The sequence below is a fragment of the Podarcis bocagei genome (genome assembly GCF_964188305.1).
Source record: "Podarcis bocagei genome assembly, chromosome: 17".
Classification (NCBI taxonomy): domain Eukaryota; kingdom Metazoa; phylum Chordata; class Lepidosauria; order Squamata; family Lacertidae; genus Podarcis; species Podarcis bocagei.
In genome coordinates this window covers 15,337,192-15,352,588 of record NC_138143.1, presented here as the reverse complement: position 1 = coordinate 15,352,588, position 15,397 = coordinate 15,337,192, and the positions used below count along the sequence as shown (strand labels likewise).

Below are 15,397 nucleotides of genomic sequence, written 5' to 3'. Positions count from 1 at the left end.
GGTGTTATTAAATCATAGATACAGCAAATAGGAACCCAGCACTCCTTAAATGGAACATTTTATTTTAAGTTTTAGTTAACTTGCTAGATACCCCCAAGTTAAAGTTAGGTGGGTTTTCCTCTTATTACCAAACATTTTTAAAAGGCAAAATCTAGCATGAAGTAAACTGAATTCCTTTGAAACCAATGAATTAGAATACAGCTCTGAATCTTAAATCCTATTGCTAAAATTGTGCACTTAAACTACGTGACCAGATATAACATAATTTCTCATATTTGTGGGCTGTCTACTGGAATGAATCCTGTAGATGGCGTAACACATACACATAAGACCAATTCGAGGGAACTGACCCTCCTTGCAACCTCGTGATCAGTGGCGTAGCGTGGGTTGTCAGCACCCGGGGCAAGGCAAGTAATTTGCGCCCCCTAACCCGTGGATTTGCGCCCCCTAACCCGTGGATTTGCGCCCCCTAACCCTAACCCCCAGATGTTGCGCCCGGTGCGGCCGGCCCCCCCTGCACCCCCCACGCTACGCCACTGCTTGTAGTTCATGAGATCCTCGTGCAAGTCGAATGGGACAATCCATTGCATTCAATCACCATAACCACGCAGATAAAGTCACGGAAGAATTCGAGTAACTCGTGCATGTGTGCAAGATATTATATAATGAAGAGTTCATTCTTGGTTTGCTTTCTTCATCAACTACTTGCAGAGCCAGCCATGAGAAAAAGAACTGGGCCATGCAACTCACTGACAAAGCCACTTCCGACATCAGGAGGAGGTGGTGTTGCAGGCTCACGCCCCCAACAATCGCGCGGGGCTGAAGCCAGCCCTGCACGACCAGGGGAATCCTTGGGCCGCATCAGCTCCAGGGCCAGCCAATCGGCTGGCTCCGGGGGCATGGCCTGGGTCATTTAAGCCTGGCGCGGCCCCGGGATCTCCCCTTTTCGTCCTTGCCGCAGATTTGGTTTCCCACCCACCCACCCTCCAGCTTTTCTTTCTGACCTTGCTATGGACTTCGGTTGGTCCCCGTCAAGGGGCCTAGTAGGAATTTTTTCCACTTGGCGAATTGGCACTGGCCATTTGTTTTTTCGCCTACCTCGTAGCAAATCGTCACAACTCATTGGTTTTGGCGATTAGGCATTGGTAGGGGTATTATTATGTAGATGAGTTGGGGGGGAGCGCCATCACCTCCCCCAAATATTTAAGGGTAGTCCAGTAAAGGATTCTGGGGGGCGTTGCCTCTTCCAAAACCTATGGAGGCCAGGGCCTAAAGCACGCCCCCAAGCGGTGACCCCTCGGGGAGTTCCTAGTGATGTGCATCACAGGGCTCCCCCTGCTGGTGTTAACCCTTCCCGGTCTTCAAGCAATCAGGCTGAAGCCAGATAGTCGGATAGGACCAATGCCTAAGCCAATACCACTCTTACCTGTAACCAATAAAGTTGTGGCCAATTTTTGCCCATTAACCTAAAATAATGGTGCCCTGTGTCTTATTTATTCCAACTGGTGGGAGGCAGGAATTGCCACACAATACACCTCCCAGGAACCAAAGAAACCATCGCATGTAAATGGTCTGCCAATTCTCTCTTCCAGTTGCAGCTGAAATCTAGCTTCTCCTGTTTTTAAAGCAATGCTTTTGGGGAATTCATGACAAGAATGGGGGTGTCTGAGATAAGGCTGGATCCCAACTTGGAAAAAAGTTGGCCAGCATTAGATATGAACAGTTCAAATTATGATCCGAACAGTCCAAATATCCGTACTAACATGCAATCTTACGATAAATTGACTTCACCACACTGAGGTGTAACCTTTTAGGAATAAAGCAGATGACTCCAATTACTACATAGGTTTTTTAAAAAAAATAAATTTGAAAAAGCAATTAAATGCCACACATTTTAATGCAAAAATGACCACTAACAAGAAGAGCTTACAAATTTTCTTGGCTTTTAAGTTATATACAATCGATGGCATTCTTCTATTGTATTGCCTGCCATTTCTAACTTTGCCTCTTCTCAAAACAGGCAACAGTTTAAGTTCAACACACAAAACACCCAGCATATCTATATCTATATCTATATCTATATCTATATCTATATCTATATCTATATCTATATCTATATCTATATCTATATCTATATCTATAAAACACAAATCCAGCTTGCGTTCCTCAAGCATGGATACATGCAATAGCTAGTTGGAAAACTTTTACTTCAGGAAGCCTACCAAGACAATTTATTTTTGCTATCTAATGTTTGTTTAAAGTTTTGCTGACTTCTTTCAGTTTTTGTTGGTAGTTTTATCATGTGCACCCCACAGAGAGTTTTCTGATGAAGCATGTTTATTCCTTCCTGACAAATAAATAAATAGTTTGCCATTTGCTTGGACCTTTTCATAATGCTAAATCACTCCTAGCCATCTGCATTTCACATAGATTTGGAAAATAGCTCAGCCAGTAGAGCAGAAGACTCTTAATCTCAAGGTTGTGGGTTTAAGCCCCACCCTGAGCAAGAGATTCCTGCGTTGCAGGAGTTTGAACTACATGATCCTCGAGGTCCCTTCCAACTCTACAATTCTATGAAAATACTCTTAACAATTTATCCTACTGCAAGTTTAAACGGTCTTGGCTACACAAAACACCCAAGAATTAAAATATGTGCAGAAATGCTCTTAAAAGTGAAGATAGCTATTAATTAGGGGCTTAGCTCCCAGTAGTAGTAAATTCACAAGCTCCCCAGAACACAGTTAACATTCAGCTTTCCTCGGCATTTTATCTAATCTGATTTCTGTTGCTGAAAAGTGAAGTAGTTTGGAACTTTGTTTAATCCGCAAGAAAGAAGGGCCTTTTCACTGGCTAGGTTCAATTCTAATCCTTCTAACCTCCTTTGGGGTGGGTTTGGCGGAAGGAGACAGGATCTGCCCATGCGATGCCCACCTGGTGGAAACTCTAGCTCACACGGCCCTTAACTGTAAAATGTATGGTGAGCTCTGCCAACAATTTCTAGACCATCTATGTATTCCAACATGGAAATCAGAGGTTATGCACTTCTTATTACAGGGGAGAGACCAGGAGCTCACCAAGACAGTAGCTAAGTTCCTCTATTTAATTTTTTGTCGCCGAAGTAGGCTACAGGATCCTGCCTTTGTTCGAAACCCTCAGAGATGAGGCGGATTGCTCGCTCCTTCTGCCCTTTGGCGGGTGACTGTGCCGTTGGGGGTGGCGGCAAGATTGCACTGCCCTATCTATTCTAAATGTATTCTGAATGTTCTTATGCGATGCCAATAAAGGTTACTTGAATTAAACTTTGCCTGGTCCTTATTGAGAAATGGGAGGAAACTTGTATACATTCTGTTACCAGACTTTGGTGGATGAATGAAAACGCACTTTGATGACTGCATTGTTCAGTTTCTAATGCATGTTATTCTTTAGGTTAGTCTATAAGGTGCAAAAACTATGTTCATGTTTGCACATTTAACATCTGCTAAAAAAAATGGCCATTTAATGCACATAGGTTGAATGCACATAATTCACCTCACTTTGAAAGACAAATAAATGGAAGAAAATCTGAAATGTTCAAGGGCGATAAATATATTTTAGAACTATGATTTGTCGTTCAGTCATCTGATTTAAGTATTGCTCTGAACTTGTCACTTGCTTCTTGGCCACGCAGCTTTCAAAACCCTCAACCAACGCACACCCCAAATTCTGTTATCCTCCTATGCCTCTCACCTTTGGCCCATGAGATGATTTCTTCTTCACTTCAGAAAAAGACAGGGAATTACTGGGAAGGTTCAGGAGGTGAAGACTCTGCCCTGAAGCAGCCGAGGTTCCATCTGACATTACCATGATCTATTTTAAAATGGAAGCATTAGTAACATTTATAAAACAGCTGAGGATCTAAAGCAAAGTTCTTGGAAGTGGGCACTCAAATCAAACTCTGGTTTCTGCCGTTGGCATACATAATTGGCATCAATTTTAGTATAATTTGGAGTTCACCATCAATGGAAAGGACAGACTGACTGAAAAAAAATTCCGTATTAAAAATGCTGTTAGAAGAGCCCAGAGAAGCATAACTGATATATACCGTATTTTTCGCTCCATAAGATGCACCTGACAATAAGACACACCTAGTTTTTAGAGGAGGAAAACAAGAAAAAAATATTCTGAACGAAACAGTGGGTGTGTGATTTTTGTTGCTCATGCTGTGGCCACAGACATGATATGTGATTTGACGGTGAGTTTGGGGTAGCCCAATGCAAAAATCCTAAGGATCCATGTGGATCCATGCTTTGTAACCACGTTTTTGCGCCATTGCGGCCCACGAAACAGTGGATGTGTGGTTTCTTTGGTGCAGGCTGTAGCCATGGACATGATATGTGATCTGATGGTGAATTTGGGGTGACCCAATGCAAAAATCCTGAGGATCCATGGGATTTTACCTCTCCCCCCCCAGGCAGCCTCCTTTATCACTAGCCTCCCTTATCTCCCTCCTGATCGCTTGCCAATCAGCTGCTTCCTTCCCTCTTGTTTGCCTTAGTGTCTTTTCCTTAACTGGAACAGTTTTTTGCTCCTCCATGTCTTCTAATTTCTCTCCTCATTGCTTGTTCAAGTATTCTTGTCTCCTCTCCTTGCAAGTTCGCTGTCTTTACCTCCCCCCTCCCTTGGCAGCCTCCTTTACCCACAGCCTTATCTCCCTCCCGATCGCTTGGCGATCAGCGGCTTTGTTTCAACACCCACTTCCCTCTTCCTAGAAAAAAAAGAAAAAAGCATGATCTGCTTTTTGCCCCTGGGCAATTCAGCCCCAGGGACCTTGCATTCGCTCCATAAGACGCACAGACATTTCCCCTTACTTTTTAGGAGGAAGTGTGTCTTATGGAGCGAAATATACGGGTGTGTGGGGGTGTGGGTGGGTGGGTGTTATTAATGAACACATACTGAACACATACTAATTCTAGCGATTTGGCTATGAGATGCCTCTTCCAGCTTGCTTCCCCATCGTCATGCAAAAAGAGAAAATGCTTGATGATGTTTTCTAGCTAAAAAATCAGGCAGCTGCTTCTCCCTAACACCTTCTCTCAATACTGCACAAGGTGATAGCAAGGTTATAAGTAGCAACTACTACTGTTCAGGCTTTAGGGCTGATTCAAGATTGCAGTTCATTCAATTTCTGTTGCCAGTTTTAGTCATTCAGCCGGGTAATAAGCAGTCCAATAAAATGACAGAGGAACAGATAGCTACGTTGATGCCGCAGCTGGGAACTGTTTGCACCTCAAGTATTCCTGGAGGAATCTAGGTCATGAACTTATCACCTAGCATACTGCTGGGAACTAGATTTAAGTACTGAGCATCTATGCACTCTAATAATATATGAAATCTAGATTCCAGAGTTGTGGTTCTGCTATGCTGGTCATGTTAGGGGGGAGCAAAAAAAAAAAAATCCAAACATCTAAGGAACTAATCCTTTTGCACTTTGTGTAAATTAAATGTATAACAATAGTCAATTTAAAAGCAGTGCATTTTCATTTCTTAAGGAGAACGTCTTTTAAATAAGTTTGAAAATGTAAGCAAAAACAAAAAACAGCAAATTTTACTCTCCTAGGGGCAAGAAATCCTGCTACTTGCTGGAAGTAAAAGAAATAAACGTGAAGCCATTTTTATAATTTTTGGTTCTACAAGAAGCTAAATTATGAAATAGCTCTACAAGTGGGGGCACCTGATACAGCTCCTTTCCCAGTAGCCACCGACCTTGTTCTGGATAAGAGAGGCACGTACAGAAAACACACCACCAATGTTCTTAACCACGACACAGGCTGATGTGGAAAGAGAATGCTTTCAGGTGATATGTAGGGTCGTAAAAAGAAAAACACTTTGAAATGCACTCGGAAACAGACCCGCAACCAGCCCAGTCCATTTAAGCACTGAATATTATGCTTCCTGGGATGCGGGTGATGCTGTGGGTTAAACCACAGAGCCTAGGGCTTGCCGATCAGAAGGTCGGCGGTTCGAATCCCCGTAACAGAGTGAGCTCCTGTTCTTCAGTCCCTGCTCCTGCCAACCTAGCAGTTTGAAAGCACGTCAAAGTGCAAGTAGATAAACAGGCACCACTCCGGCGGGAAGGTAAATGGCATTTCCATGCGCTGATCTGGTTCACCAGAAGCGGCATGGTCATGCTGGCCACATGACCCAGAAGCTGTACGCCGGCTCCCTCGGCCAATAAAGCGAGATGAGCGCCGCAACCCCAGAGTTGGCCACGACTGGACCTAATGGTCAGGGGTCCCTTTACCTTTTTTAATATGCTTCCTACATCCTGTCTCTGGTTACTTACTGCTCAGAGAACATAGCAGCCATTTTTAATTTTTTTTTTTAAAGAAACTGGAGTTTCTGGCCATTACAGGAATCAACCCCTGGATGTTACCAAAGTAAGGATGACTGTGGCAAGTCTAGAAAAGGCCGCAGCTAACAGAAGGCTTTTTACCGATCTTGGGCCTCTGGAGACAAAACTTGATCTAGAATCAACTGCAAACTGAACAGGATTCCATAGGAACAGTGTAGTCCTGTCTGCAACAGTGTGAACACAATCTCACTGATTTTTGATCTTAAACTGGCCAAGCATTTTCAGAATTACTGCCTTACTTTATGGATATGAAATGCATGAATTGGTTCTACATTAGCTTCAAACTGATAGGCCTGTAAGCAGTAGTTTGATATTGTGAGTGTCTGCTGGGCTGAATGTTGCACATTCCATACTTATTTTTGCGGGTTTCAGGTCACTGGTGGAAAAAAACGTATCTTTTTTACTCAAAAGCATTCTGGGCTAGGGGTGAGAAATCAAAATCTGCAATGCCGAGACTCTACCAAGGATTGTGCATACAGCCCCCTTCATACGGTTTCTGGACACACAGACGAGACTTACCCCTCCTGCTTTCAGCAACTTTCTTCTGAACTCTTCCGTTGGGTTATTGAATGTGAGCTTTTCGCAGCGAAGATGATTTACAGGTGGGTGGCCTTCCAAATGAAGGAATAGGTCATAGTCAAAGCGGACTTTCTTCGGTTCTTCCTACGGGTTAGAAAACAGTCAACTATAGACAAACAAAATGGACACCACACGACATGCTTGCTTTTACGCCAGTTGTTTCGCTGATTCATTTCTTCATCTGTAGTGAAATGCAACATTACTTTCATTAAGATCTAAAGATTACCTTAAGTGGAATCTTTAAAATTGAGCAGTGCTTACAAGTCCTAGGGCTTCCTAGCTTGAGTCATCGCCTGAGAATGACTTTAAAAGTTTCTCCAGAGCTGTTCTCTTCAAAGTGGGTAAAATAAACAAAAGTTTCATGGCTGAAAAGTCTATCCTGGAGTAAATCTTCTTCATCCTAAACTAAGCTTCCCCCCCGGCCCCCAACTTAGCATCAAGCTATTCTCCAACAAGGAAATAAAAGTTTATTAAACCAAACTACTGTTTATGTAGCATTCATCTAGAATTCAGGAACTGGTTTCCGAATCAGATGGGTAGACATGTCAGTGCCCAATTCACAAATCATTTCTCCCCCCAAAATGAGTGTAAGTTTATGCTAAGTTATTGTCAGTTATTCATACAGCATGTTCTAAGTACTATTTTTTAACCCCAGGGGTTCATTATTTTAACAAACTGTCAGGGATGCCCTTGGCAAATGTTCAGAGGCCACAGATTGTTCCAAATGCAACTAGAAGCACATTGCTGCCAAGCTGATACTGATCCTCTATAGTGTTCCAAGAACATTTCAAAGTGCTAGCTATAGTGTAAAAAAGGCTTGGTATGCCTGGAGATGAGGATATAACTTTGCTCTCATCTTCTTTCCTAAGACTCACTGCAATTATTAAGATCAATCAAGAATCCCTAACGACGATATAAAAGCTGCAATTTCTCTTTTTTACTTGGCAACACATGCATTTTCTGTCAGCATTTAACCACATTAACTGCTCAAAGTCTTTGATTAAAGAAAAGGACAAAATTGAAGCTGGGGTGTGTGTGGAATAAGCATATATGAGATTATAAAAATAAGAACCCAATATTACCAGGAGGCTGGTGCTTCCATTAAAAACAAAAACAGGGCATCAAGGCTGAAATATAGTGACTTCCCCAAAGTCTGGAATCTATGCCTCAATCCTGCATTTCTGACTAGTGAAGTGCAATCCTAAATGTTAATTCTCCTAGAATCTTTGCTGAAGGGCAATAGAGAAAATGTGGGGGGGGGACCCTAATTACATAGAATTTGAAGCCCAAAAATCAAGTTATGTTTCATTCCTCAACAGTAAAAAGATTGGGGCAAAGGATGCTGCGATAATGACCAGTGAACAATTTCAAACAACATTGTTCCTCTATGTGAGTGGCAAGCTCTGATCTCCACATAATGGTTTTAGGTGGCTAAACTTAAAACATGCTTTCCAATCCACTGAGAATGTTGTGGAAATTTTTTGTTCATGCTACTTCATGAAAAAAACACACAATGCTAGACAATATATACAGTTTAATGGTTTGTTGTACCTGAGCTTTAGCAAAGATAGGTAGAGCATTTAAAGAATGACCCGTATTTAAGTAGTTCTTCTAACAAAAGCAACCAACTTCTCACACACCAGGCCATTACATTACAATTTGTGGTATCAGGGAAAGGAATCAAATGACTGCCCTGTTGTAAATATACAGTGGTGCCCCGCAAGACGAATGCCTCACAAGATGAAAAACTCGCTAGACGAAAGGGTTTTGTGGTTTTTGAGCTGCTTCGCAAGACCAATTTCCCTATGGGCTTGCTTCGCAAGACGAAAACGTCTTGCGTTTTTTGCAAGTTTGTTTCCTTTTTCTTAACACTGTTAATACAGTTGCGACTTGACTTCGAGGAGCAACTCATAGAACGCGGTGTGGTAGCCTTTTTTGAGGTTTTTGGTGATTTTTGAAGCTTTTCCAAAACTTTTCCGACACCGTGCTTCGCAAGACGAAAAATTCGCTAGACGAAAAAACTCGCGGAACGAATTAATTTCGTCTTGCGAGGCACCACTGTAGTATAAAATTTCTTAGAAGGCCAGGGCAGGCCAATTGCTGTACAACGAAGGATAGCTCCTCAGGTAAGATAAAAATGCAGAGCCTTTCCTGCCTCTATGCCCTAGATTTTTACAATTTAAGTTGCCAAATAATGGAAGCTTTGACAGACACATCCACAAATGGAAACCTCATTTTCCAAGCAAAATTTGAGGACACATATAACTTCATTCGAAGCAGGTTCTTCGGAGAAGAACAGCATTTCAAGGTCAGGTTCAGTGTCGCAACCAAAATAACACTGCCGTCCAACAGCTATGGGGGGTTATCTTGAGGAATCAACAGTTCACTCACGAAAGACAGATTTTTCCCAGAACGCATAGCTACACACCCTGGAAAACAGCTACCCCTAATAATGTTCTATAACACCAAGAAAAACCATTAGCAGACTAGATCAGTTTGACGTTTAGGGAAGAACAAGACTTCATGCTTTTATAGATAAGAATGAAATAATTCTCTTTGGGGGAAAGTAATTATTTTTCCCACTCTGTATGAAGCCCAAACTTCCACAATGCCCTGGAACAAACACTAAATGCCACATTTTAGAAGCTCAATAGTGAATAAATTGTGCTCTTGTGTACAACTGCCTTTGTGTATTCCAAGAGAATTCCGCTATGCTTCTTGGTCAAAGTCACCAGCTACTGGCAGGGATTTGTTTGGGATTTGTACTGCAAATCCTAATGCAATCATCATAATCATCATCTTGACAAGTAAGAAGAACTTAACAAAGAGAAAACAGTTCATTTTAGCCGCATAGCTAATTCTCGAATGTTCCTTGTTTTCCAATGGTTGCAATAATCTAGGCTAAAATGTACTCTCTCTGCATGCGGTGGCAGAACTTCAAACCCTCCATTCTCTTTAAGCTATGTTACATCTTCCTGAATTCTTAAAATTATATGCAGCATAGCTACCTGAGCAAACACTTTCAAACCAATATCCCTTTTTAAAAAACAAAACACACAGAGAGAGAAAACACATGTGAGCAGGTCTTGCAAATCTCATAAGTACCATTCTGACCCTACAAACCCACTAGTTCTTTAATTTTGTTTTATGTAAAGGAAATGCAAAAGCCAAATACCGTATTTTTTGCTCTATAAGACTCACTTTTTCCCTCCTAAAAAGTAAGGGGAAATGTGTGTGCGTCTTATGGAGCGAATGCAGGCTGCGCAGCTATCCCGGAAGCCAGAACAGCAAGAGGGATCATTGCTTTCGCTGCGCAGCAATCCCTCTTGCTGTTCTGGCTTCTGGGATTCAGATTCTCCCCCCCCCCCCGTTTTCCTCCTCCAAAAACTAGGTGCGTCTTGTGGTCTGGTGCGTCTTATAGAGTGAAAAATATGGTAAATTAAGAGTTGCCCAGCACTGTAAAGAGCAAGTAAAATAGAAATCAAATTTCTGACAGGATGTATGCTTTTGCGTTGCACAGACGCATTGAAGAAGCAGGATTGGTCATTTTGTCTGGTCAAGCAGTCAGATACTTAAAACATTAGTTCCAACTGTAAAAAAGAGATAATTGTGCCAATTACAAACACCCGAATTAGATAACTGTTGTTGTGAAATATCAACACTTCAGTTACAGATGGGTAGCCGTGTTGGTCTGCCATAGTCCAAATAAAAAAATTCCTTCCTGTAGCACCTTAAAGACCAACTAAGTTAGTTCTTGGTATGAGCTTTCGTGTGCATGCACACTTCTTCAGATACACAGGTGAGGTTGATGGACTTCCATTTCATGCGGCTCAATGTGGTGCCTTCCATGGTTCCAGTTACAGATGGGTAGCCGTGTTGGTCTGCCATAGTCCAAATAAAAAAATTCCTTCCTGTAGCACCTTAAAGACCAACTAAGTTAGTTCTTGGTATGAGCTTTCGTGTGCATGCACACTTCTTCAGATACACTGAAACAGAAGTTGCCAGATCCTTCTATATAGTGAGAAGGTGGGGAGGGGTATTACTCAGAAGGGTGGTGGGAATGGGTGATTGGCAGACAGCTGAGATGAGCCTGTTGACGACTCTTAACGTCTGCAATAGGTCTTCCAGGAAAAGGGAAGGGGTGAGAAGACCTGTAAGACCTATTGCAGTCCTTGGAAGGCACCACATTGAGCCGCATGAAATGGAAGTCCATCAACCTCACCTGTGTATCTGAAGAAGTGTGCATGCACACGAAAGCTCATACCAAGAACTAACTTAGTTGGTCTTTAAGGTGCTACAGGAAGGAATTTTTTTATATCAACACTTCAAATTGTTTAGATCAAGCAAAGTTACACAGATGAACAAGATGAAAGAGATTGAACATTTCTTTTGCTTTTGTTCTAATATCCCAGGAAGAGCAATGACAAGTTGTTGTTGTTGTTGTTTTAAAAAAGCACAAATAGCACATAAATCACAGTAAGAAGTGAGCTCTGAACTTGATTATAGTTATAGGGGCAGGAAAGGGGTGCTTGCTCCTAAATTATATGAAGATAGGACAGTCCCATAACTTCTAAGAGTTGGGGGGCAAGGGGGCCTCTCTCCTCCCTTCGCTATCAGGGAAATTCATGATTAAATTTAAAAGACGGAAATAACTACCTAAACATGATAATTAAAGGTTTAATGATATTAACTGTAATCAAACAGAAGGCAAGCAGCAAGTCAACCAGCCATGCATAAAAGTTAAGCTACTCTCATGCCTTCTAGAACTAAGAGCACTTCAAATTTTTTTGGAAAGAATATTTTATACCAACATTTCTTTAGCTATTTTCAAAGGAAAAAAATCTAGATATATGCTGAGAAATTGAAAGAACAGTATTACACACCTTGTTCTTGAAGTAAACCTCTATTGGCAAAATGAAACCAGCATAGCCAGATTCCTCAACTTTGTACGGTGGGTCTTTGCACACTGGGGGGGAAGAGAGAGAGAGAGAGAAAAAGATTTTGAGTCTTTACAATCGGCGTAATAATTCTATATATGAAGCCATTCAAACTGCCTGAGAAAAATTCTCCTTGGTTTTTAAACGATTTGGGGAAATGTTAACATTTCATAACATGATTCCTTCCCTCCGTCTCTCTCCTGATTCAAGAAAGGGGAGGACTCACCCAAATATTTGAACTCAGCCACTGGAAAAAGACTGGCTACTGGATATCTTTAACTTATCAGCTTTCTGTTATTCAGTATTCTTTTTAATAATAAAAAAGTACTCACTTCCCAAACTTTATAATCATTTACAGATAAACCTGAAAAGTTCATTCAAAGCTCTTGAGATCATTTGCATAATATTATTATCCTTTACAACTGATGTACTTAAAAGCCAATCACTTTGTGGTCAGCTCCCCAAATTTAAAGTTAACAGACTTGGCTGGTGATCTGTACCACGCAGATCTGGTACAGTCATACCTCGGGTTGTGAACACTGCGGGTTGCACATTTTCGGGTTATGGACCACACTGAACCTGGAAGAACCGGAATGGGTTACTTCCGGGTTTTGGCGCTTGCACATGAGCGCTAATTCATACTTAGCACATGTGCAGAAGCGCCAAATCGCATCACACACATGCGCAGACATAGTGCTGCGGGTTGCGAACGTGCCTCCCGCACGGATCACGTTCGCAACCCGAGGTTCCACTGTATTTCTTCCTCCTTGGTCTCATATACTCAAAAAGGTAACTGTATCCCCGTACCGAATTTCAGAAATTGTAAGCTCCTCAGTGCAGGGACCTGTTCTCTTGTACTCTAAACTGACTTTGCACACTGATGGAACCATATAAACAAGCAAAGGAAAAGGCTACTTGCTATGCCCTGGATGAGTCCTTGAATTCAATCAGAATTAAATCCAATTGTTACAGATTAACATGACAAGGCTGTGAAATCACACACCAATGTCATTAGTTGCGCCTGCACAGAGGCTGCTTCCAGCACACTTGTAAACAATTAATTGCTTGCTTACTTATGGCTACTAAGAACTGGTTCAAGCAACCAGCAAGCGAATTTCGACAAAAGCCTTGCCCCCTTTTTGGTTGCATCTGACTGAAAATCTATATGCAAGATGGGGTAGAAAGTTTTTTGTGGGTCTGAAACTTTTGGACTGTTTGCAAGTGAAACTGCGTTCCTTTACCCATTGGAATGGATGCAAACCCAGACCTCTAATGGATGTCTCTCTGAATCAGTCAGGAACAGTGTTAGGAACTCAGATCTACAGTGAAACCTTGGTTTAAGAACAGCCCTGTTTACCAACTGTTCGGTTTACGAACTCCACAAAACTGGAAGTAGTGTACCAGTTTGCAAACTTTACCTTGGTCTACGAACAGAAGCTGAATGGTGGAAGGGCACCCGCTGCGGTAGGCCTCATTAGGGAAAGTGCACCTCGGTTTAAGTATGGTTTTGGTTTAAGAACAGACTTCCGGAATGGATTAAGTTCGTAAAGTGAGGTACCACTGTATAAGCTAGGTGCCAAATGGCTCCTTAAACCAAGGTTACAATCACCAAAATGGAATGTCTAGTTGCCATTTTAGGGCAAGATGGCTCCAGTGTCTTATTTTTCAAATGATGAACTGAGTGATTCTGAGTTAACCATTTGACAATCTTGAGCAGGGTTAAGAGCTTTCGGAACACTGGAAAAGGTACTATGATGCCTATATGGTGGAATTGTTTAAACGTCAAACAATTTTGGGAAACAATAGATAACGAAATGAAAAAAATGTTCAGATATTCATTTAGGAAAACACCAGAAGGTTTTCTATTGGGAATAGTACCAGGAAGTCTAAAGGAAGAAGACAAGACATTATATTTATACACAACAGTAGCCGCAAAACTATTGATTGCGAAAAAATGGAAAAGTGGTATTATACCAACAAAAACAGAGTGGCTTGCCAAATTATTAGAGTATTACAATATATCCAAAACAATGGGAGAAATTGGAAGGATCTCAAAAGAGAAGATAGATAGGGACTGGAAGGTGTTTAAAGGATACTTGCAAAACCATATTGAAAAATCAGAACTCCTATTAGAATAAACAAGTTCCGTTTTAAATACTGAAATACTAAATAAGATGGATAACAATGTGTAATAGAAAAATAAGCATGAAATTAGGTTAAAGGTGTGTGAAAGAAAGCAATAGAAATGGAAAGAAATTGCAGTTGAGTAGATTGGAAGTCTAACACAAAGGTGGGGTGGGGGGTGGTGGATTGTGATGGGAAAAGGCATTATCTGTGGGATTGGGTGTAGGTATGTTTGAACATTTTTAAGGATTGTATGAAATGTATGTTTGTACGCTTGTATATTCGCAATATGTGTGTATTAATGCTGAATTATTTTAATAATAAAAACTTTTCCAAAAAAAGATAATAAAAACTCCCCCCCCCCAAAAAAAAGAGCTTTCAGAACTTGAAGAAAAGTCTCTTGATCAAGGGACAGCCCACATATATACTGGCCTATTCCTGCTTCTTTTTCTTAATGGTGACATGGGCCAGTCATAACGTAGGGCCATTCTTCACAACTGTGAGCAGGGCATTGGGGTGGGGGAAGCAAAGACAAGCGACAACCTTTTGCTATAACATTGTTCACTGCTCCTGCTCAGGCTGCACAGATGCAGCATTTTGGTTCCTGAAATTCATACGGTTGTGCAGATAAAATATAATAAACAGAACTCTACAGGATGTGTGTGAAGACAGTCAAGAACCAATGATTCCCAGGCATGCACCTTCAGATGGTGGAGATGTCTGGCACCTTCATTTGGACTGGATCTAGACACATCAAAGAAGCATTTCAGTTAAATGTGTTGCAAACTTTTTATGAGAAATCGGGTAGGCAAAAACGGAACTCCACAGTGCCATCTGGTGTCACGGTGTTAGAATGCATAACAATGCACGTAAAGCATTTTTTCTTTGCCAATGTAGCTGAGTCCTTAGTCATAAATGGCCAATAGCCTGGTGCCTGGCTAATTTCAAACACTGAGAAAGTACTGGGTACATAATATAGTGTAAAGGTAAAGGGACCCCTGACCATTAGGTCCAGTCATGGCAGACTCTGGGGATGCGGCGCTCATCTCGCTTTATTGGCTGAGGGAGCCAGCGTACAGCTTCCGGGTCATGTGGCCAGCAGGACTAAGCTGCTTCTGGCGAACCAGAGCAGTGCAAGGAAATGCTATTTGCCTTCCCGCTGGAGCGGTACCTATTTATCTACTTGCACTTTGTGCTTTCGAACTGCTACATTGGCAGGAGCAGGGACCGAGCAACGGGAGCTCACCCCATCATGGGGATTCGAACCGCCAACCTTCTGATCAGCAAGTCCTAGGCTCTGTGGTTTAACCCACAGCGCCACCCGCGTCCCTTATAATATAGTGTACATGTCCATAAAGATTAGAGG

The 15,397-nt window shown here is 41.8% G+C and overlaps 1 protein-coding gene across 3 annotated transcripts in view; it reads right to left on the bottom strand.

The window, feature by feature from the left end:
• The window catches only part of MLLT3 (MLLT3 super elongation complex subunit), a 116,817-nt gene that overhangs the window by 46,796 nt on the left and 54,624 nt on the right, over window positions 1-15,397 (bottom strand). For all 3 annotated transcript variants that reach the window (XM_081176562.1, XM_081176564.1, XM_081176563.1), the window contains 3 exons: window positions 11,854-11,936; window positions 6,911-7,054; window positions 3,727-3,846 (listed from right to left, as the gene is read on the bottom strand). In XM_081176562.1, coding sequence (XP_081032688.1) covers window positions 3,727-3,846; window positions 6,911-7,054; window positions 11,854-11,936 — 347 coding nt within the window. The remainder of the gene's footprint in view (window positions 1-3,726; window positions 3,847-6,910; window positions 7,055-11,853; window positions 11,937-15,397) is intronic.